Source organism: Heterodontus francisci, chromosome 27 (assembly GCF_036365525.1).
Source record: "Heterodontus francisci isolate sHetFra1 chromosome 27, sHetFra1.hap1, whole genome shotgun sequence".
In the NCBI taxonomy this organism is placed as follows: domain Eukaryota; kingdom Metazoa; phylum Chordata; class Chondrichthyes; order Heterodontiformes; family Heterodontidae; genus Heterodontus; species Heterodontus francisci.
The window spans coordinates 40,641,318-40,664,643 of NC_090397.1; the positions used below are offsets into that span (position 1 = coordinate 40,641,318).

At 41.3% G+C, this 23,326-nt stretch overlaps 2 protein-coding genes across 2 annotated transcripts in view; one reads left to right on the top strand and one right to left on the bottom strand.

Annotated features, from left to right (window-relative positions):
• The window catches only part of mapk12a (mitogen-activated protein kinase 12a), a 68,276-nt gene that overhangs the window by 43,732 nt on the left and 1,218 nt on the right, over nucleotides 1-23,326 (bottom strand). Inside the window, exon 3 of the mRNA XM_068059192.1 lies at nucleotides 12,386-12,444. Coding sequence (XP_067915293.1) covers nucleotides 12,386-12,444 — 59 coding nt within the window. The remainder of the gene's footprint in view (nucleotides 1-12,385; nucleotides 12,445-23,326) is intronic.
• Nucleotides 23,098-23,326, top strand: part of LOC137384760 (voltage-dependent calcium channel subunit alpha-2/delta-1) — an 891,951-nt gene continuing 891,722 nt past the window's right edge. Inside the window, exon 1 of the mRNA XM_068059181.1 lies at nucleotides 23,098-23,115. The gene's annotated coding sequence lies outside the window, so the exon portion shown is untranslated. The remainder of the gene's footprint in view (nucleotides 23,116-23,326) is intronic.

The window sequence follows — 23,326 nt, forward strand, 5'->3', positions numbered from 1 at the left end:
TCTCTCTTCTGCACCAGACTGCGACAAGATACTTTAGTAACCACTGTGCAAATGGCCATCAAAAAAAGAATTTCCCACAGTTGGCTACTATACAGCTTGTTAAGGTGCTGTCTTCTAGAAGGTAGAACTAGCATCTTCCAGTACCTCACCCATGGGTCTATGTCTCAAGGCTCTTCGAATGTGGTCACTTTCTAGTGGGGATCACTGGATAATAGTCAGATGTGGAACCTGGCAGATTCTTCCCCTGTCCTAGGCTGGGGTCATTGTGGTCAATTGTAGTTCTTCCACAGCAGCCCAGACACAAGTTAACTCAGCATCGGCTAGTGATCAAAGTTATGATCTCCTTGACTGGATGGATCAGTTCCAAATGGTCTGCTGAGCCACTGCAAGAGAGACATTTTTAGCAGAAAAGAACTCCAGTCATTTGGTTTCATGGTAATGTAGGCCAGAGTTTTGGATTAATACTTTTCTGCACATTTTTAGTCATTTGTCAAGCATTGACATCATCTGCAAGTATATATATGTGCTACAGCTAAAAAAAATGATGCAGTAATAATTGAGGATCACATCTTGAATATGGGAAATAAAATAAGGTTTAGGAAGACTTTAGGACTTCCACTGCTCACTATTTATAGTGAAGTTGTAAACAAGTTTTTGATAAGGTCATTTACAATTTCACTATAAATAGAATACAGCAGAGATTTTATTGCATAGCAAACTGAATAAACTTTAGGAACTGCTGCCTGTTGACTGCTTCTGTTGTGTTAAATGAAAAATAGCTTGGTTGCCATGGAAGTACTTAACTATTTGATGAATTTCTAATTGATTTACTCTACTTCCCATGGTTACTGAACTATTTTCACTGGAGATGGCAGTTCAGCTTGTTGTAGTGCAGAATAAGTACTGATTGATCAGGAGGAAACAGGTCTACTTTGAAGAGAAACACATTTAGATTCATCAAACACTTCACTGAACACGAAGACCTTTAAAGTCTGTAATGTGGCACTAGCATATGAACACTCAATGTGTTTGTCTGAAATGTACTGGATATATGAAACATTTGATAATAAATGGTTGTAAATGTTGCTAAAATGGTGGCGAGGGGAATTTCAGTTAAATGTAGGCCAGTACCGTATGGGGCCATCTATCTGTGTATATTAAAGAGGCACATCTAGTGTGCCTAGCTGTCACTTTGTTACAGCTGCAAAATAATTTTAATGCACTGGGTGCTTCTGAGCTGTGGCCTGAAACTGACAATCTGCAAGGTTCCTTGACCAAACTTCAATTAAGGTCTGAGTGAGCTGAACCTTGAGCATGCTTAAAAATATATTCCTACCTCTGTATTGTAGTCAAGGCTTACAGTGCTGTTAAAATTTATTAAACTATTCAAATCAGTTCTCTTCTGCACTTTTAACTTTTGTTCTTTCCAGGCAAGACATTCTTCCTTCTCCAATATATTCCTACCATTGTATTGTAGGGAGGCGGTGGCATAATGGTAATGTCACTATGCTCTGTGGCCATGGATTCGAATCTCACCACGGCAGATGGTGAAATTTGAATTCAATTAATTAAAATCTGGAATTAAAAAGCTAGTTTAATGGTGGCCATGAAACCATTGTCGATTGTTGTAAAAACCCATCTGGTTCACTAATGTCCTTGAGGGAAGGAAATCTGCCGTCCATACCTGGTCTGGCCTACATGTGACTCCAGACCCACAGTAATGTGGTTAACTCTCGAGTCATAAAGTTATACAGCACAGAAACAGGCCCTTTGTGTCCATGCCCTCTGGAATTGTCTAGCAAATTACTCAGTTCAAGGGCAATTAGGGATTAGAGATGGGCAATAAATGCTGGCCTAGCCAGCCACACCCACATCCCACAAAACGTATATAAAAAAAAGACTCATTGTACTGTCTCCTACGTCAACTCATTCTATCTCAGGATCTCAAATCTGTGGAACTCATTTACCTTTCCCAGTCCTCCTATAATCCTCAGCTTTTTAAAAGCCTAAGGTAGAAACCACTTAGTTGCTACTTCCTGATTTAGTTTGTCCTCTCTGCTATTTTTTTCAGCCTTGTAGGTGTCCTGTACTAAGGACAGTTTTCGAATATAAGAAAAAATTCATGTCAACCTGTCACATTCTGACCACACCTGTGCACATATTTGTATCCCAGTGCCACAGAATAGAATTTCCTTAGGATGATGCTCAAATACGAAGCTACATTTATTTCAAGAACAGACAGGAAGAATTATTGTCAAGTCTGGTTTATTATAATATCTGGGGAAATCAACCTAATAATTATTCTAAATATGCTGGAGAAAGATCAGCCCATCAGGATGATACGGTGTGAAATACTGAACCTAAATTAGGATGGAAACATTTTTATCATCAATTATTTAATTCACTGGTTGTCAACTTGCTCAGTTTCAGAGGCAGGAGTATATATCTAATCCAGTTCACTGAGGGATGAACCTATAATTCGTTCCATTCAAACTTACACTCATGTGAGTTTGCATGCAGCAGGATGGCTTGGCTGTCAACATATTTTTGCTCCATATAGGAAACATTTAAAATGTGCTTGCTACCTCCTGCTGTTGGCATGGTTAAGATCAGGAGGTGACTGGGGTTAATTTTGACTGTGAGGAATAGTGCAAAACAGGTGATGGGCTCAGCCACTCATAAAATCTTCCAATTTTTGTTTCTAGTGACTTCAAAAATTAAGTACTGTGTTATGGAGAGTGAGGGAGGGGTCTCAGGCTCCCCTTTTGCCCCTTCTCTGGTTTGACCACAACAGGGTTTATCCTTAACACAGTGATTTAACTTACCAACCCAGTGAGCGCTTGCTCCTGTTCCTCTAATATAATTGCAAATGAACCAATCAGACAGGTCTTCTTGAGTTTAAACAAGAAACAGGTAAGTTTATTATCCTTATCACTCTAAACCGGTTAAAATTACTAAAATACTCCACATCCATGCCCACATTCACACAAGAGACACACAGAAAAACAGAGTTGAGCAGTTGGAGTAGAGTCCGTAATAAAAATGGAATTTCAATACTGAAGCTTAGTCCCAGAGTCCTTAGTTGATGTTGTAGTCGTGAAGTCCTCACTGGGTCATGTGCATAGGTTGGGCTTGCTCAATATCCAAATGCTAGGCCTATTACACCATGATTGAGTATCAACATCTGTGCATATTTTTATTTTCAGTTTCTCTTTCAATTTTTCTTCTGCTTTTTATAAAACTTTGTGACTTGTTTCTGTTTTATTGTTTTTCTCTTCTCTTTTCCTTTCCATTGCTTCTGCTTCTCTCTCTTTATTTACTTTGATATTCCTTTTCTCTCCTTTCTTAGGAAAGAATCGGGATCTGGAGTCAAGAAAGGACAGTGGTTAGAGTGGAGCTGGTCCTTGGAGTGGCAAGTGAAAGAGATTATAGCAAAGCTGGAACTTCCAAAACAGATACCCAAACTTGGAACAGAGAAGATCTGAAGCAAAGTCAGGAAGAAAGATTGTATTGCAGCTCTACCATGTTATATTAGTCTTGTGGCGTACAGTGGAAGTAGTCAGGTTAGTGTTTCACAAACACCTTTGAAGCCATTATGGACCAGTACAAAATATTTGTCAGACCAGATTTAGGCCATGCAGGATGTGATCTGCATCCTTGGTTTAATATATCTGAATGTTTGATGAATGGTTTAAAAATCTGTTGTGTGTTCTATGTTGGCATTTGAAATGATTGTTGAGTCTTGTTAAATACACCTTGTTAGGACACAATACATCGCACATAGAGAGCGAAGCACACATTTAGAAGTGGAAAGTAGAAACTAGTTAGTGGGTATAATTTTCACAACTCAATAAAAACACAAGTGAGATATTCATTTAAAAAGTAAATATCTTCCATGCCATATAATATTCCACTATGCTGTTCAGTTAAAACTTTTTAAAAGACATTTTAAATAAGAGTTTAGTGAGGGTAATGAGTGATTTCTATTTTCATGTTTGGTAGAGTCTTTTGTAATGTTATGTCTACAATAGGGATATTTACTGGAAACAATTCTGGATCCTACTAGTAGACTGGAGAGAATCACTGGCTGAATCGGGAACGAGCTCTCATCACCTGTGTGGTGGACTTTTTTGGGGTGGAATTTTTGACCTTGGATAGATCTCAGCTCTGATTTTTTTTTTATATATTAAAGGGCAGACTTGATTTTTTTCAATTGTTCATCTGCGTTGTTACAAATATCTTTTCCCGCACGGAGTAGAATTCCTGTTGGCATTAGTTAATCAGAAAAAGTGAAGATTATTTTAGTTACTGTTAAAGTAATTGTTTTCAATCAATAAAAATGTCTGTTAACATGGCAACATTGCCACTGATAATGCATAAAACCAGACTGATAATAAGGGAATTGGTTCTGTTTGCTACACATAGAGGAAAGTATTAGACATTTCATTCGAAATTGTGTTTCCCTTTTTTTAAACTGAGAAAAGAGGATGTGATCTTACTTGCAAATGCAAATCAAATTTTTCCAAGAAAATGAATTACTTCAAGAAGATGTCAGCGATGAACATAAACAAGTAAACTTCTAAGTTTTGTCCTTTGCTCTCCTGATGTCATGCTGGGAACTGGTTTCAAGGGTGGGAGCTGTCCACTGGAACATTGCTAGAGTGGACATTCTTTATGTATTAGCCTTGACCACTGAGGGCAGAATTTTAACTGGCAAGGGTGTGGGGGGGGAGGGGGGGACATTCTTATAATCACCCAAGTGAATCCCATTATGCAAATAAAAAGTCTTTCTTTTCCTTTCCTATTACTTCTACATTGTACTATCCCTGTAGCTTCAGTAGAGCCAAAGGCAGGCTGCTTGTTCTCCGCTGTGACAGCTGAGCTGCCTGTGGCCGATGGCTGGGATTTTATGTGGCCCCCGAGGCAGGGGTGGGGGGGGGGGGGGGGGGGCGGGGTGGAGGCACTGAGTATTGCGAGAGGTGACAGGGGGCAGAGAGCCTGCCACCAAGCAATCTTCCCTGTGGTGTGATTGGCCAACAGTGGCCTTCCCACCTAGAGGCCAATTGGGGCCCTTAAGTGGCCTATTAATGGCCAAATAATGGCTTCTTCCCGCCGCCACTGGGATCTTGGGGGTGGAGGGGTTCCTCCTCTGTGGCCTACAGAGGAACCTGGTCGAGAACCACTTTACCCCTCCTCGGACCCCCTTCCCCTTGGACTGCATGACCAACCCCCCACTCCCCTTTGCCGGGGTCTTCCAGACTGGCCCTGGCAACCCCGCCTCAATGACCTAACATCCAGATCTCCTGTGTGCTGGGCCTGGGCCCAAGGCCTCTGCAGTACCGGCAGTGACCACTGCTCCCAGTGGCACTGCCAATACTGCCGAGCTGCCAGTTCTCTGATTTGCTGTCAGCTCTTGGAAGCAGCATCCCAGTCTTTAAAAGGAATGGGGATCCTGGCTCCTGAAATTTAGATTTTTTAAAACTGGGTGGGCAGAGTGGGAAGGGGAAGGAAGGCAAGGATTGAGAAGTGGAAGCACCTTGAGCAGAGTCCCCACTGCGATGAGCCCTTTCTCCACCTTCCCTCTCATGGCCCACCTGCACTTCCCTGCTAGCCAAGAGCTGGAGAGCACTTTGCTGCACTTCAGTAAAGCGCTGAATGGCCAAGGCCAGGCTTTTCTTCAGCCTATTTAAAGTAGCAGATGGAGTGTGTAGGCCATTGATCAGGGCAAGCACGCACTACATGTCCTGCTGTGTCTGATTCTCCCTGCAGGTGGTCACTCCTTCCATGGAGGTAGACATCAGTGTATAGGCCTGAGAGATCATTGCACTCATGTTTGAGACAGACTCCTCCAATTGCTCTCCAAGAGTGTACAGTGCCTCTGGTAATGCTGACAGAATCTCACACATTTTCTGTTGCTGCTCGAGAATAGTTCTCTTCGTGGATGACCCCTAAGACTCCGTATCTGTGTCCAGCCAAATAGTTTGGAGGCATGTGTGCAAGACGGCACTAAATTGAGGGTGTGTGTTGGTGTTGGTTGTTCAGGTGGGGATGTGACGATATGCTTCAAGAGAGAGGAATGAGTGGGACTGCAAAATGTGTTGGTCTGAGGAGTGCTGTGCAGAATGCTGGGGAATTCAGAGTGTTGGGGGGTTGGCACCTGAAAGTGGGATGCCACTCATCTTTCCTGCCCTTATGAGTCACTGAACCTCTTGTAGAACTGTATCCAGGTTTGAGGGACCACACTCCTGCTGTTGACTACATCTGCCACTTCCAGCCATGCCTGCTTGGTTTGTGAGGCTGGCCTCTTCCTCTCCTCCGCGGGATATAACACTTCTCTGTATGCCCTCACAGCCCATAGCAAGAACTCCGGGGACAAGACAGAGAACCAGGCGGTATGGTGGGGGGTAGGGGGAGGGTGGTGTTGGTGGGGAGGGGCAGCCTTTCCATGTTGCACTTTCATTCTTGTGCTTGCAGAAGTCTCAGGAAACAATCTAGAATGCAGCCATTTTGACCCCTGCCAGGGTCCCTTTAAATATGAATCCTTCTACTGACAGGTGCTGGTTGTCATTATGCCTGCACTCTGCTTGATTGGGATATATGGGTTGAACTGAAGAACAAAAAAAGGGGCAATCATACTACTGGGAGCACACTATAGACCCCAAGCAGTCTGAGGGAGACAGAACAGCAAATATGTAGACAAATCTCAGAAGTGCAAAACAATAAGGCAGTAATAATGGGGGGATTTCAACTACCTTCATATTAACTGGGTTAGAATTAGTGTGAAAGGCACAGAGGGAGCAGATTTCTTAAAATGCATTCAGGAAAACTTTACTTAGCCAGTAAGTAGCAAGCCTAATGTGAGAAGGGGTGGTTCTCGAATTACTTTCAGGGAATGAAACTGGGCAAGTGGAAGGGGTATCAGTTGGGGAGCACTTTGGTGGAAGTGATTATAATTCAGTTAGATTTAGGGTATTTATGGAAAAGGATAATGATAGATTAGGAATAAAAGTTCTCAATTGGGGAAAAGCTAAATTTCACTAAGCCTAAGAAGTGATTTAGCTAAAGTGGATTGGAAACAGCTACTTGAGGTAAATCAGTGCCAGATCAGTGGGAGGTGTTCAAGGACGAGATAGTGAGGGGTCAGAGCAAGTATGTTCCCTTAAAGAAAAAGGAAGGATCAACAAATCCAGAGCCTCCTGGATATCAAATGGTTTATAGGAGAGAATTATGACAGATATCAAGTTCTTAATACCACAGAAAACCTGGAGAAGTATAAAAAGTGTAGTGGTGAAATTAAAAAGGAAATTAGGAAAGCAAAGAGAGGGCATGAAAAAAATATTTAAGTAAAATCAAGGAAAAGCCAAACATTTCTTTATAAATACATAAAGTGCAAGAGGATAACTAAAGAAAGAGCAGGACCTATTAGGGACCATAAGGGTAACCTATGTGTGGAGGCAGAGGGCCTTGGTATGGTTCTTAATGAATACTTTGTATCCGTTTTCACAAAAGAGAGGGGTGATACAGACATTGCCATCAGGAAGGAGGAATGTGAAATATTAGATGAAATTAACATAGTAAGAGAGGAAGTATTAAGGAGTTTAACATCTTTGAAAGTGGACAAATCCTCAGGCTTGGACAAAATAGGCTGTAAAGAGCAAGAGAAGAAATAGTGTAGGCTCTGACTATCTTTTTAAAAATCCTCTCTGGCTACAGGTGTGTTGTACCATTGTTTAAAAAGGGAGTAAAGGATAGACCAAGTCATTACAGGTCAGTCAACTTAACCTGGGGGGAAAATTATTGGAAAAAACTTCTGAGGGACAGAATAAATCTTCATTTAGAAAGACATGGATTAATTAAAAAAAGAGTGTCAGCATGGATTTGTTAGGGGAAGGTTGTGTCTGACTAACATGATTGAATTTTTTGAGGAGGTAACAAGGAGGGATGATAGGCTGGTGTATTTGATATAGTCTACAGGGATTTTAGCAAGGCTTTTGATCAGATTCCACGTGGCAGACTGGTCATAAAAGTAAAAGCCCATGGGATCCAAGGCAAAGTGGCCTGGAAGGCTGTTTCCAGTGGGGCTCCACAGGGCTCAGTACTAGGACCCTTGCTTTTTGTGTTATCTATCAATGATTTGGACTTGAATGTAGGGGGTAGGATTAAGAAGTTTACAGACAATACAAAAATTGACCGTGTGGTTGATAATGAAGAGGAAAGCTGTAGAAAGATATTAATGGACTAGTCAGGTGGGTGGAACAGTGGCAAATGGAGCTCAATACAGAGAATTGTGAGGTAATGCATTTGGAGATGGCTAATAAGGCAAGGAAATACACAATAAATGGTAGGATACTGAGAAGTGTAGAGGAACAGAGGGATCTTGGGGCGCATGTCCACAGATCCCTGAAGGTGGCTAGACAGGTAGATAAGGTGGTCAAGAAGGCATACGGGATATTTGCCTTTATTAGCCGAGGCACAGAATATAAGAGCTGGGAGGTTATGCTGGAACTGTCAGAAAACACTAGTCAGGTCACAGCTGGAGTACTATGGCAGTTCTGGTCACCGCAGTAGAGGAAAGATGTGATTGTACTAGAGACGGTACAGAGGAGATTTACAAGGATGTTGCCTGGACTGGAGAATTCTGGTTATGAGGAAAGATTGGATAGGCTAGGGTTATTTTCTTTAAAATGGAAGAAGCTGAGGGGAGAGCTAATTGAAGTGTATTAAATTATGAGGGGTCTAGATAGAGTGGATAGGAAGACCTTGGTTGAGAGGTTCATAACCGGGGACATAGATTTAGGGTAAGAAGTAGAGGTTTAGAGGGGATTCGAGAGGAAATTCTTTTCACTCAGAGGGTGGTGGGGATCTGGAACTCTCTGCCTGGAAGGTTAGTAGAGCCAGAAACCCTCATAACATTTAAAAAATACTTGGATACGCACCTGAAATGCCGTAACCTACAAGGCTATGAACCAGGAGCTGGGATTAGGCTGGATGGATGCTCGTTAGCCAGCGTGGACATGATGGGCAGAATGGCCTCCTTCTGTTCTGTAAATTTCTATGAATCTACGATTCTATGAAACCCGGAAATGCGATGCTAATGCCGTAGCTGTGTTATAGAGCCATGGCAAAGCCTGCTTCTGTCACAAACGTTTTCCCGACCTGGTACTGGCCTCTCTGCTGCAACCGGTTTTGCTTGGTAAAAATTCTGGCTTAAGTGTTGGCATGCTATTCCTCCATGGAGAGTATCACAGCTGAGCCTGATGCTGCTCTCATCGTATGTCCGAACTAGGTAGCAATCCAAAACAGTAACCACTGACTGATATTTTCTCTCCAATCTAGGAAGTCCTGATGTAGCAGCTCTGCTGAGATAGGCTAAGTCAGCATGGAATGGATATCAAACACTAGACCTCCCTTGTCTGCATGACAGTTACACACAGCCTTTGATAATTCGGTTGTATCCTTGTTTAATGTGATGTTTGGTGGTACCACAGAATTGTAGAAAGATGTATCTGTGACTGTGCTCACTCCCTCACCAAAGCTATCTATTCTGGAGCCATTCCCCTGCATCACTTAACATTTTTCTTCTATAAATGTTTATCCAATTCCCTTTTAAATCTCATGAATTGCTTGTGGTAAAGCATTTCATATTCTAATAAACTACTGTATGAAAAGAATCCTCAACATCCTTCCTTATACTTCCTGAGTTTATACCTCCTGGTTAATGGTTCATAGGGCAGTGGAAAAAATGCCACTTTTTATCCTCTCAAATCCTTTCAAAGTTTTGAACAGTTCCAACAGATCCCATCTTAACCTCCTCTGCTTCAGTGAATATACTGCTTCTGTTTTTAAAATCTCATCATAACTACTGCCTTTCTGTGATACCAATTCATTCTCTCAAATGAGATGTGCAAAACTCTAACTGTAGCTTAAACTAGTTCATCATCATCTGGCTTTTGTATTCAGTGCTCCATACATCAAACCAATAATCAAACCGATAATCCCATTTAGTTCTTTATATGGCTTTTCCAAACTTTGAAAGAACCGTGTTTCTGTACGCTTAGATAGCTGTCTGTTCTTCCACTTCATTGAAAATCTTATAGTTTTGGGTGTACGTTTATCTCTTGTTCTTTCCCCGCTCCAATATCCACTACTTCACATTGATTTGTCTTGAACTACATTTACAACATATCTGTCCATTCCCCTTAGTTGTCCAATTCTTCATTGCATCTTCCCACGTCCAATCTGTCAGCATGTCTTTTTTATATTACTGTCACTGCCTTACATTTTCTAATGTGGAAAATCATTGAAATTGTCATGGAAATTTACAATTAATAGAGCAATTCTACTGATAAAGTTTTAAAGATTTTCAACTAAGTTTGTTACCATGCTTAGTGGTTTATCCCAAATAGCTTTACTGTGGATTATAACAGAGCTTTCACTGGAACGCGGGAAATCATTTGCTATAAGAAGACTCCAATGTATTAACATTTACATGACATGCCAGTTGCAAATCAGATAACCTGCCCTTCCAGTACAGACCCTACCAGCAGCTCCCAGATCTTTTAAAACTTAAAATAGGATATATTTTATATATCTCTTAAATATTTCTAAAGCTCCAATATGTTATCCTTGTTTTCTTGCAAGTCTGTACTGAGAATTATTTTCAGAATTCTATCAGTAAAGTTTATGAAACCAATCTTAGCATGGAAAAAAAACTGGTAAATGTTAAATGTTAGCAAATGTAACCACAGCATATGCGAAACACAACCTGAAGGCAAATTTTGAGATATGAGCAATCACACATTATCAGTCATGTATGCATGGTGAAGAACACACGTTACAATGAAACCCTTTCATGATAAACTTATTGATTTTTTTTGGATTTAGATTTAGAGATACAGCACTGAAACAGGCCCTTCGGCCCACCGAGTCTGTGCCGATCATTAACCACCCATTTATACTAATCCCATATTCCTACCACATCCTCACCTGTCCCTATATTCCCCTACCACCTACGTATACTAGGGGCAATTTATAATGGCCAATTTACCTATCAACCTGCAGGTCTTTTGGCTGTGGGAGGAAACCGGAGCACCCGGAGGAAACCCACGCAGACACAGGGAGAACTTGCAAACTCCACACAGACAGTACCCAGAATTGAACCCGGGTCGCTGGAGCTGTGAGGCTGCGGTGCTAACCACTGCGCCGCCCTATTACACCAAGGTTCAAGGGGAATAAGTATCATTGATGGGTATGAAAGAGGTGCAAAGCCAAATGCAGTCACAGTAAGCAGCTAAAACAATGGAAAATTGTTGCACTCTAATGAGGTTGATCCTTGCTGAAAGTGTGAAGGGGCAGGAATTGTACCCGCACTAGCACTGATCCCACCACAGTTTCTGGACTCAGTTTAATATAGAATGGAGGGTGAGCTCCAACACTTTCCTTGTAAACGTCTCCCACTGTAAGCTTGCCTGGTTGGGGTGGGAAATAACGGACAGAATTTTAACTACCAAGGGGGGGCAGGTCTAGATCTGGGGGGGGGGTGGGGGTGGGGGTGGGGGAGGGGGTGTTTAGAGCCCAGAACAGTGGCGTCGGGTTGGGAACTCAACATGATTCCACCCGTTTCCAGGTTTACCCCAGGCAGGTTTGCAGATAAGTGGGAAAACCCATGGAGCCGTTCAGTAATTAAAATATTTAAATCTCCAACTAACTTGGGATTTAACACAGATTTCTGGCTTTAACAACCAGCACAAGATTTTCAAGCTGTGTGAAACTTGCCAGCATCAACCAGATGAGAGAGCACAGTGGGGAGCGCTTGTTCAGTGAAACAGACAGGCTGGGAAGCTGTAAAAGAGTGAAACTGAATAACTGCAACCCTGTCTAAGAGAGAGGCTGGTGCTCTCAGCACATCTCTCTTCCAGTAGACATACCGGTGTAAAAGTCTGGAGCTGGCACTCTGGCTGACTTTCCCTTCCTTAGCTCAGGATACTATGTCCAATTGTGATGCCCTGACTACTTTTCTCATCAAGGTCAAGTGGCTATGCACAAACAAGAAACTGTCCAGTTCTGTAAAGTTGAGCAATAGAAATTTCACCTTTAAGTCACTACAACAACTCAAAGCATTTTTTAATCTATATATATTGTAAAGTTGCTTCATTTCAATTAACAGAAAAAGAGCTTTGCAAGGCAGGATACATTTTCTTGTTCATATGGTCCAAAGCTAGAAAGTTTTGTCTGACTTATGCAAGTCTTTTTTTATATAAAGTTTGAAAACTCAACACTGTTTAGCCTTTAATACAAAATGCTTCAAGTTAATTTGTCTGTGAGTTTTATTTTGGGGTGTGGAGGGTAATGTCATTCCCAAATAAACTATTTAGTAAAAACTTACAAATCATTAAATTTCTCCAAGGACAGATCTGGTGTGAAAACATCCAACAGCCCAATAACCTAGAGAGAAAACAGAACACTTTTGTTGTAATTTACAATTCATACAAATTATTCAGTATATCTGAAGGTAATAGAAAACAAAAGACAAATCATGTGATGTGCATTTCTTTAGTTTTCAAAAATGTGTCTGTATTTATTCCTGAAATAGTTCTATTTTAAGTACACTGAAAGGGGCTCTGTCTTCATGAAAAGCATTTGTAAACCAAACAAAAAAAATGTTTGCCAAATGTATAATACAATGACATATAGCACATTGAAATTGGAAGTGCAACAAGCTATGGTTGAAATGCATTTCTCTCATGTGGCAGAATCTGGCTGAAAATAACAGAACTTTCTCTGGGTTCTTCTCCCCCTACACAGAAAGGTTTGCCTAAAACTTTTTTCGTAAAGACAAAGAGGTATAAATTTGTCTTGGGTCCAAAACGGGCATTGGAGAATTGGCAGCCCATTTTATAAATGCGTCTAATTTTCTTCTTTCACTGACTTCTTTAATGGAAAAGATGTTTGGGCGGAGGGAAAATGGCCTGCCAATTCACTATTATCCATTTTACATGACTGCACAAGATGAATTTCTACCCTCAAATGGTTTTTGAAGAGTAACTGCTTACTCCTTCAAAAATTAAAGATACAAAGATTTACAAAAAACAAACACTAAAGTTACAATACATATAAATATGTTTTGGTTAAACAGTATGTGCCGGAAATATCGTCAGCTCACTGGGTTGGATGAACTAGTGAATCCAGGCAGGCTGTTAAATTATCTGATAACTCTACAATTTTAATTCGGCTCTCTCACATTGTTGGCTCAGTAACAACACCAAATTAGTTCTCCTCAATAATTTCAATTGCTTAAACCAAAAAGGGAGTGCAGATTTAGCCCCCTGCCCCAGGAGCAGCGCAGTTCTTATTCATGGCTGGGAGCATTAGGGTTCCTTATGCTGGCCTATTTATATGGCTTGGAGGTACTCCCAGTCAAGTCTCCAAAATCTGTATTTTCAGGCAGTTGTTGGAGATAGGCACAAAGATGGTTCAACTGGACATGGCCATCCTTGGCAAAGGGGGCTGTTAAAATGGTTTTGAGAAAAGGACCTACCTAATTGTCTTCTGCCTGCTCCCATGACCCCCACAGAGCATATAGTTGACAAGGGTTTGAGGTCGGCTGCACTGCAATGTCTTTTAGTCACCCCTGCACAGTAACTGTTCCTGCTACAGGAAAACAAAGCTGGGAACAACCCCTCCTGGCTCATAGGCCTACCTCTGGTTTGGTAAATTAATCAGCAAGGAACCTTCAACTATGTTAAATGAATAATTTTTCTAACATGAACGAGTATTTAAATTCAATTGTCATATTTTCTTTATTACAAATTCTCTCAGGTTCACTGTTTGTGGCTTATTCTTGGAGGAGAAAGAAAGTGGACTAGTCCAGTTCAACTGTGTATTTTGCCTTTACTGCATGTTCCGGTTTCAATGCCTCCCACTTAGCATTCATTGCAGAAAAGGATGCCATGCTAATGAATTCAGTGACAGTCAGTAGTTAATATCAACTGAACAATTTCCCACTAAGCAAGAGACCTGAAATGTTCAATGTCCACGTAGAGAGAAAATAACTTCACAACAGGACTTAGTTTAATTTATATTTTTGGATATGTGCACATATACTTGCTGCGTATTTGTTCAAAAACAAATTTAAAAGTTAAATTGAAGCACTATGAACTAGTAGAACAATGAATTGAATGCACAGTAATGGGGAGAGGCTTAGAAACGGGTGACTATTTATACAGGGGAATATTCAGTCTTTTAGTATGGAATTCATCTGAAGCATTGTCTGTGAAGCTGACATATTTTGGAGATGGAATTTTCACCAATATTCGTTCAGATTCAATATTCAAAACTTAATAAAATAATGGCATTAGAGCCCTGAAATTTTATTTTAGGGTAATCATGCACAAATCTTAAATGAATTTGTCTAAAATTCCTTCCTTTGCTATTTTAGCAGAGGCTTTAACCAGTTTAAAATAAATGGGTTAACATTCCAATAAAGCAGCAGAGGAAGGAATTTCAAATAAAGTCAGCATTTTACAGCATAATTTCAGAGCCTGGGTGACATCTGGGGTCAAGGGATCAGAAGTTGGGTCTCATGGAGAAGATGAGCTCAGAAAAGGACATGAGGGGGATAGGAGAGAAACTAGTAGGCTCAGAGCTGAAAAGGGCGTGGGGTAGGTTGATTTGTCTTGGCAGGCAAGGGGAAAGGTGGGATGTGACAAAGGCAGTTGAATGGATGGCCTCAACATTAGTGGCAAAGAAGTCATGAACTCCTCACATTTGTTGTTGGAGGTGAGAGTGAAGAGGCAGTCGAGATGGATTTAAGGAGATGGTTGACATTGGAGAAAAGAAGCTGGGGATTATCTTTGCCTTCCAGGATAATCCTGGAGTGGTGAACTGTTTTGGCAAAGGAGAGCAAAACCAATAGTTTTTGATGTGGTCCAGCCAGATTTGGCAATTGATGGCTAAACCAGTTGTGCACCAGATATGTTCAAATCTACACCCATTGGACTTTGTAAGAACACTAGGTTTTGGTATCTTGGTAATTATATGCCAAGAAAGCAGATTAATTAATAACATCCTCACTATACTACTTACTAAGAAACTATTTGGAGTTAACTGCCCATATTAGGTCTGGGAGTGAATAATGCCCGAATCAGCTCTCCAAACCATCATATGGTTAACTAGCTTTGATCCAATTCAGGTTTTCTTCCCAACCCTCAATTAGGGTAGCCACAAAATACTGAGTTAATAAATTAACCCTTTCTTGCCAAACCATGAAAAGAAGGCAGCAGACAATGAATCAGGCACTAACAACTATTTATTGACTACAAATTCACAGCTTAACAAGAGGATTTGAGTATAGGAGTAAGATATCTTACTGCAATTATAAAGCACCTTGGTGCGACCACACCTACAATATTGTGTGCAGTTTTGATCTTTTTACCCAAGGAAAGATATACATGTCATCGAGGGAGTGCAACAAAGATTCACCAAACTAATTCCTGGGATGGAGGGATTGTCCTATGAGGAAAGATGAAATAGATTGGGCCTTTATTCTCTGGAGTTTAGAAGAATGGGATGTGATCTCATTCAAACATACAAAATTCTTACAGGGTTTGACAGGGTTGATGCAGGAAGGATGTTTCCCCTGGCTGGGGAGTCCAGAACCAGGGGACACAGTCTCAGAATAAGGAGCAGGCCATTTAGGACTGAGATGAGGAGGAATTTCTTCACTCAAAGGGTGGTGAATCTTTGGAATTCTCTGCTGCTGAGGGCTGTGGAGGCTCAATTATTGAGTATGTCCAAGACTGAGATCGATAGATTTCTACAAATTAAAAATATCAAGGGATATGGGGATAGTGCAGGAAAATGGTCTCGAAGTAGAAGATCAGCCATGATATTGAATGGCAGAGTGGGCTTGAAGGGCTGAATGGCCTACTCCTGTTCCTAGTTATGATCTTAAAATTAAGTCTTGGATAGAGAGCACTTAATAGAAACAAATAGATGTCATCTATTCCTCCAGTAGTTTGAATAGCAATGATTAATAGAGGGACAGAGTTTACTTCAAGAAAATGAGTAGCAGAGGCTACACCAGCAATGACTGAACCATTAACAAGTAACAATTATAGCAGTAATCAGAGTTTGAGATTATTCCAATTGGTGAGGTTATTTTAGTGTTAAATCACATGTAGTTGACAGGTTAACATAACACGAGATAGCCAGTCTACTCAACAGCTCAGAGTCAATGGTCTTGGTGCAAGATACCGTGGGCCCAAAACATTTCATCTTCCAACAATAAAGTTTTCCCTCTGCCCACTATGAGTCCAACAGCTATGCACCATCATGCACCAGACTGATCAGGCTCCCTGGAAACCTCATTGAAAATTGCCGTGCAGACGCCCCGGCCCCTTAACGAGCTCTTCCATGAGCTTAATGGGCTGTTAATTAGAGGCTAGTGGGTTCCCCATTTCCTCCCCCTGGCCTCACATTGAAAATTGCGGACCATCCCGGAGGCTCTGGAGACGACCTCCAGGACCACGATTTTCAAATCACATCTGCACCCAGTCTCAATCCCGACCCTACCAGCATTGGAAAATCTGGCCCTATGCGTGCAATTAACAATGCCCCAGACCTCCTTTGACTTTGTCCTTATGAGCACTGTGGCGGAGTTGACTGCAATCCTACCCTGGAACAGAGGCATTAGCTTCTGAAGCAAAAAGCCAATGAGCCCCTTTGTGGAGGAATTGTCTGTTCCACTTGTTTCTTCAGTTCCAGCTGAACTGACCTTATGCACAAATGACAATACCTGCTAACTGGGTTTTCTCTTGGCTTTCTGAATCTCAGGCTATTCCCAGTTAAATGACGCACTTAGCTCTGCTTATATCCGGCTGATACAGCCACATAATTTCTCAAACTGATCTTCATCCTTAATACATCTGCCTGTAAAGGCACCTTCCTCATCTACTAGGTCAAATTTCTTACGGAAGACGACTAGAGGAAATAAACAAAAGGCATTGTCTGATTAACGAAGCAGATCTGTGAGAACTAACAAAGACAAAGAGATTGTCTGTGTAGTAAAAGAAGCAGACAAAGAAAGACTGACCAATCTGAGTGATACATGTGCCAGAAGGGTTCCAACCCCTCTTCTGTCAATCACTTGTAATAAACGTTGAGAGTCCTGGAATATCTGAGTTCATAACCTGAACATCCCAAGCACAGCAACCTGTGGGTCTGTTTTATAGCAAGGCATTTGTACTATAAATCTCCCAATTTATAGGACACTGATCATTAAGGTGCATATCCATCAAGACATCTCATACAAATATGAAGGGATGTGACAGGTTTACAACTCACTAAGTCCTAATTCCCTGCACATGAGTCTTCTAAATGGCTTTATGACCCCAACAAGGAACACATTACATTTATACAAAACTTCATGGTGCAATTAACATAGGAGCTTTGGCTTAATAGCTTAAAAGCCTGTGGTTCAATGAGATTGAAAGCTTTTGTTGATTAGCCACTTTCCCGCATGCAGTTCAACAGCCAAACTTCACGTTGAGTGGGCGGTCTTCAAGCCAAAATTGCATTTTGGGCACACTTTAAGCAGTTGACAAGGAATTTTCCTACCAATCCCAAAGGCACTCCACACAACTTGAGAGAGTAAAGATGGAGACCATGCCAGGGGAATGACCAGGATAGTAGAGTGTAAAGGTTTTAACGTGGACAAGGTTCAGCAGATAGACTATTGCAGAAATATAATGAATGGAAGGTCCGGACAGTTGTCAGTTGTTAAGTACAGCTGTAAGTGATTTAAGGGAGAGTTTATTCCAGGAACAGACCCAGAAGGAAGTGAAGTTGGAAGGGGAAGGAGGATGCAAGTTGTGATGGATACAAAAAAATGGTCATTGGTGGCCTAGTCTGTGATGGAGACCATGAGAATTGAGAGGACATGTGAGGTGGCAAGTTGGGTGGCTGTGAATATGGGTAGGAGAGTTTTAGGTCAGCAAGGCAGGAGGATGAGGCAGTTGAAGTTCCTGCCTGCATGAAGGCAGAAATGGGTACCTCGATGGACCCCTCAAAGAATGCCAAGTGAGGCACAGATGATAGCTGTAGGATTATTCAAGAAGAATTCATGTCTGAAATGAGAACATGAGAATAGGAAGCCAGAGGGGTAGTGATGGGTTGGGGTTGGGGTTGGGGTTGGGGTTGGGGATCCTTTACAACTCTTCCTCTCTCACTGCAGCTTGTTAAGTATCCTTGCCCTCCACAATGTTTCTCTGCAACTTTTGTTGTGGTCAACTTTGCCATTTCACTCCTATTTGTCCTGATCCAGCCAGTGCATGCACCGCAATGGTTTTTCCTCCTGCCATTCACACATAGTCATCTTTGGACTTCCAAGGATCCAACCATGACTCCCTGCTCTTCCTAATCTATGTGTGGCCCCTCAGTGACATCATCTGATGGCATCACATCAGCTTCTATAGGTATTCTGACAATACCTAGCTTTAACCTTCTACCATTTTCCTTGACTCCTCAATGCCGTCAAACTACCTGGTTGACATTAAGCTATTAATTCCTTCAGAATTACTTCAACTGAACTTGGGAGGACTGAAGCTATCCTTCCTAGCTTCTGCCAAATATTTTGCTCCCTTGCCACTGAATCTGCCCTCAGTACCTGGTAGTTTGTTTAGGCTGAACCACAGGGTGCACAACCTCAGCATCCTCATCGACCTACAGATAAGCTTCAAACCCTACATTTTATCTGTCATCAAAACAGCTTACTTTCACCTTCACAACATTGTCCTCCTCCACTCCTATCTTACCTACTGCTGTTTAAAGCCTTAAAGCACTTGGATTTACATAGCACCTTTCATAACCTCAGGATGTCCTATAACAGTCCAATGAGTACTTTTGAAGTGTAGACAATGTTGTCATGCAGAGAAATGCAGTAGCAAATTTGCACACAGCAAGTTTCCACAAATAGCATTTCGGTGATGAGCAGATAATCTGATTTAATGGTGTTGGTTGAGAGATAATTACTGGCCAAGACACCAGGCAGAGTTCACCAGCTCTTTTTCAAAATAGTGCTATGGGATCTTTTACATCACCCGAGAGACAGCAGGTTGACGTTTAATGCCTCATCCAAAAGACGACACCTCCAACAATGCAGCACTCATTCAGTATTGCACTGAAGTGTTAACCTACATTTTGTGCTCCAGTTTCTGGAGTGGGACTTGAAACCTCTGGCTCAGGCAAGAGTAGCAGCAACTGCACCAAGACTGACAATATCACTGTTTTCATAAACTTTAGATTTGATTTCTCCAGTATTCTCCAAAGCCCCACTTCCATGAACACCCATCATATCCAGAACTCAGCCACCCAAATCCTGACCACCTCATAATGCACCCCAATTTTACACACCAAAACTAACCTGCTGTCACCCAATGTATTAGATTTAAAATCTCTATCCTTAACTGAAAATCCCTCAGCTCACCTAACCTCTGCAATTTTCTCCAGCCTGTGCTCTCGTGTCCTCTAATTCTGGCCTTATATGCATCCTCCCCTCCCTCTGGTGCATAATTAGTAATAGCCTCTTCAGCAATCTCAATCCTATTCTCTGGAACTTCCTCCCTGAAACTCTTCATATTTCTACTCTCCACTACCTGTGAAATGACACTTATCAAAGTCACAAATCACATCCCATGTGAATACGACTGTGGTATACAATCCTTCCTCATCCTTCTCAACATAGCTGCAGTCTTTTTCATGGTTGACCACACCATCCTCCTCTAATGCCTCTCCACTCTCATCCAGCTGGGTAGAAAAGCACTTGCTTGGTTCCATTCTTATCTATCCAGGCCTAGCTAGAGAATCAGCTGCAATGGCCTCTCTTCCTGCTACTGCACGGTTATCTCTGGTGCCTCCAAGAATCTATCCTTGGGCCCCCTCTTATTTCTCATCTACATGCTGCTGCTTGGCAACATCATCTGAAAACATAGCCTCAGTTTCCAGACGTACACTGATGACACCCAGCTTTAGCTCACCACAACCTTTCTTGATACTTCCACTGTCTCCAATTTGTCACACTGCTCGTACAACATCCAGTACTGAATGAGCAGAAATTTCCTTCAAATAAATATTGGGAAGATCGAAGCCATTGTCTTTTGTCCTCACCACAAACTCCGTTCCCCAGCCACTGACTCCATTCCTCTCCCTGGCTGAACCAGACTGTTCACAGCCTTGCTGTCACATTTGACTCCGAGATGAGGTTCTGACCACATATAATAAAAGCAAAATACTTCAGATGCTGGAAATCTGAAATAAAATCAAGAAATGCTGGAAATACTCAGCAGGTCTGGCAGCATCTGTGGAGAGAGAAGCAGAGTTAATGTTTCAGGTCAGTGACCCTTCATCAGAACTTCTGACCTGAAACGTTAACTCTGCTTCTTGCTCCATAGACGCTACCAGACCTGCTCAGTATCTCCAGCATTTCTTGTTTTTATTTCCGACCACATATCCCTGCCATTGCTGAAACGGCCTATTTCCACCTTTGTAAAATACATACAGACCTGCATTTATATAGTGCCTTTCACAACCACAGGATATCCAAAAGCACTTTATAGCCTCTGCCTCACCTTATTTGCTGCTGGAATCATCATCCATCCTTTGTTACCTCTAAAAGTGATTATTTCAATGCACGCCTGGCTGAACTCCCTTCTTCCACCCTCCATAAACTTGAGGTCATCCAAAATTCTATCGCCCATGTCCTAACTTGCATCAAGTCTTGTTTACCCCTCAGCTCTGTGCTCGCTGATCCATATTGCCTCCAGGTTAAATAACATCTTGATTTCAAAATTGTCATTGTTGTTTCGAAATCGCTCCATGGCCTTGTCCCTCCCTAACTGTATGACCTCCTCTGACAACCCTCTGAGATATCTGCGCTCCTGCAGGTCCTCAAGTTTAATTGCTCCACCATTGGTGGCTGTGCCTTCAGCTGCTAAGGCCCTAAGCTTTCGAATTCCCTCCCTAAACCTCTCCACCTTTCTACCTCTCTTTCTTCCTTTAAGATGCTCCTTAAAACGTATCTTTTTGACCAAGCTTCTAGTTATTGGCCCTAAAATCTCCTTATGTGGCTCACTGTCAAATTTTGTTTGGTAATACTCCTGTGAAGCATTTTGGGAGGTTTTACTACATTAAGAGCACTATACACAGGTTGGTGTTGTTTCTCAATCAAACCTTCAGTCAGTTTTCCTAACGCCCCTCTCCCGAGCAATGAATCACTTGTTTCTCTCTCAGTGAAATGCCTTAGGATGTCATTCTGTGTTAAAGTTGCTATACATGTTTCAAGCAGTTGTAGTAATTGTCAGTTGTTGAACTGATGTTTTGATGAATAATTAATACACTAGCATTATCAAAAATGAATATGTATATTAATTTGCTTGAATTGACATGACATACATAGATTACAAACTTTACCCTTAAAAGTATGCACTAACTGAATCAGTGAGATAGATTTTTTAAAATTCTAATACGACAACACACTAAACTCTTCTGCACTCCTGCTATCTTTTTGAGCTAAGATTGTTAAGAAGAATTTCACATAATACAGCAAATTTTCTGGACACTTTGTAAACCTCTCTTAAAAGCTTTAGGCCATTGTGTGACTGTTAACACAAGTGTGGGAACAGCCTGGAACAACGCAAGGATGTTCCTATGGTAACAGTATCTGGATGCTCAATACTGCTACCTAACATGGACAGAACAAAGAAGCTGGCACTGTCTTTATAAAGGCTGCAAAGACCTTGCACAAAAATGTTTTTCTAAATTGAATTTCAATAGCCACATTGCTCCTTCAGCTTAGTGCAGATTAGAACCATTCTGAGTGTTACAATTTTGTTTCTGAATCAAACTGATATGTCCTTGAACCTTCTCCATATAAAAAGGGCATTGGACTGTCTAAAAAATGAATTAATGTTAGTTCTTATTGCCAAAAAAGAAAGGCAGACAATACTAAGCTTCAGACATAACAATGGCTATGTCACAACATTATTTTCTTGCTGAGACACTGTTTTAGAGAATTTACCATGTTCAACCCTGTGGGAGTTAATAGTACTAATATAAACAACTGACAAGCACACTGGTGCACCCTGGGTTCAGAGTGAAGGTAACTACATAGTTTAATACTTTAACTAGTTATGATTATTTTCTTTCTTGCATTGGCTTTTTAATAGGTATAGTTAAATTGTAAATCCCAATGGCATAACTAGCAGGGCTGACTTGGAGGAGTTACTGGATCAACAATGTGAATGAACTAATCTGTAAATATTAAAAGAGAAATATAACTGTAGAGGCACTTCCCTTTTCCATATTCCATGGTACAAAATATCAATTAGTAAAGAAACCCTTAGCTGACATTAATATATGGGAAATCATGGTTACTGCAATTGTGATTTCCCAAAGTGCATCACTGATGATCAATGCTGCCCATTGGACTGCACATTCACAAAGTCAGCCCTATATCATCAAACTGGCAGTGCCAGCTGAATCAGCAGATGTTGTCCAACAATTATAGTGAGCTATAGAAAAAAATGTAAACTGTGAAATGCTAGTGGATGAAATAATACAGGCAAGTATAAAATACTGCACAGAGGAAGAAAAAATGGCTGATAAATAACCTGTGAATGGTGGTGCGATAGTTATGGGTGTGGTTGCCAGAAATCTAGGATATTATTAGACTTGTCACTCAACACATCCATTCACTGCTGAAATGAAGAGAGTAGAATGCTGAAGTGCGCACACAAAACACGAGAATACAAGTCAGAGGAAATCATGCTTAAACTGCGCATCACTGTAATCAAACAACACTTTGACAACTGAGACACAAGGGAAATAAATATTCCAACCAAGGAGATGGTGGAGAGGAGAGTTACGTGACTGAACCCCGGCATCAGAGGCCTGAAGCATAAGGAAAGTGTATAAACGGGAAGGTTTCATCCTTGAAAGATGGTGACTGAGAGATAACCTAATACCAATATAAATGAACAGTATAGGAAAGTTAAAGCTGGAACACTATAAACATAAGCCATGAGACACATTTAAGATTGCAATCAGGAAGTTGTTCACATGGTGAGTCACAGCACTTGGCATAGACTTCCAGGTAGATCAGTGGAGGGAAGAATTATTTAACACAGGGATGTTTTGGATTGTTTGTGTGTGTGTGTATTTGGGGGGAGGGTGGAATCATTCTGGATGGATGGATGGAAAGCATAACCATTCTTATTCATTGATCATTTCAAGACTTCGGCTTTCCGTTCTCCCTCGGACTGTTGAATTCATT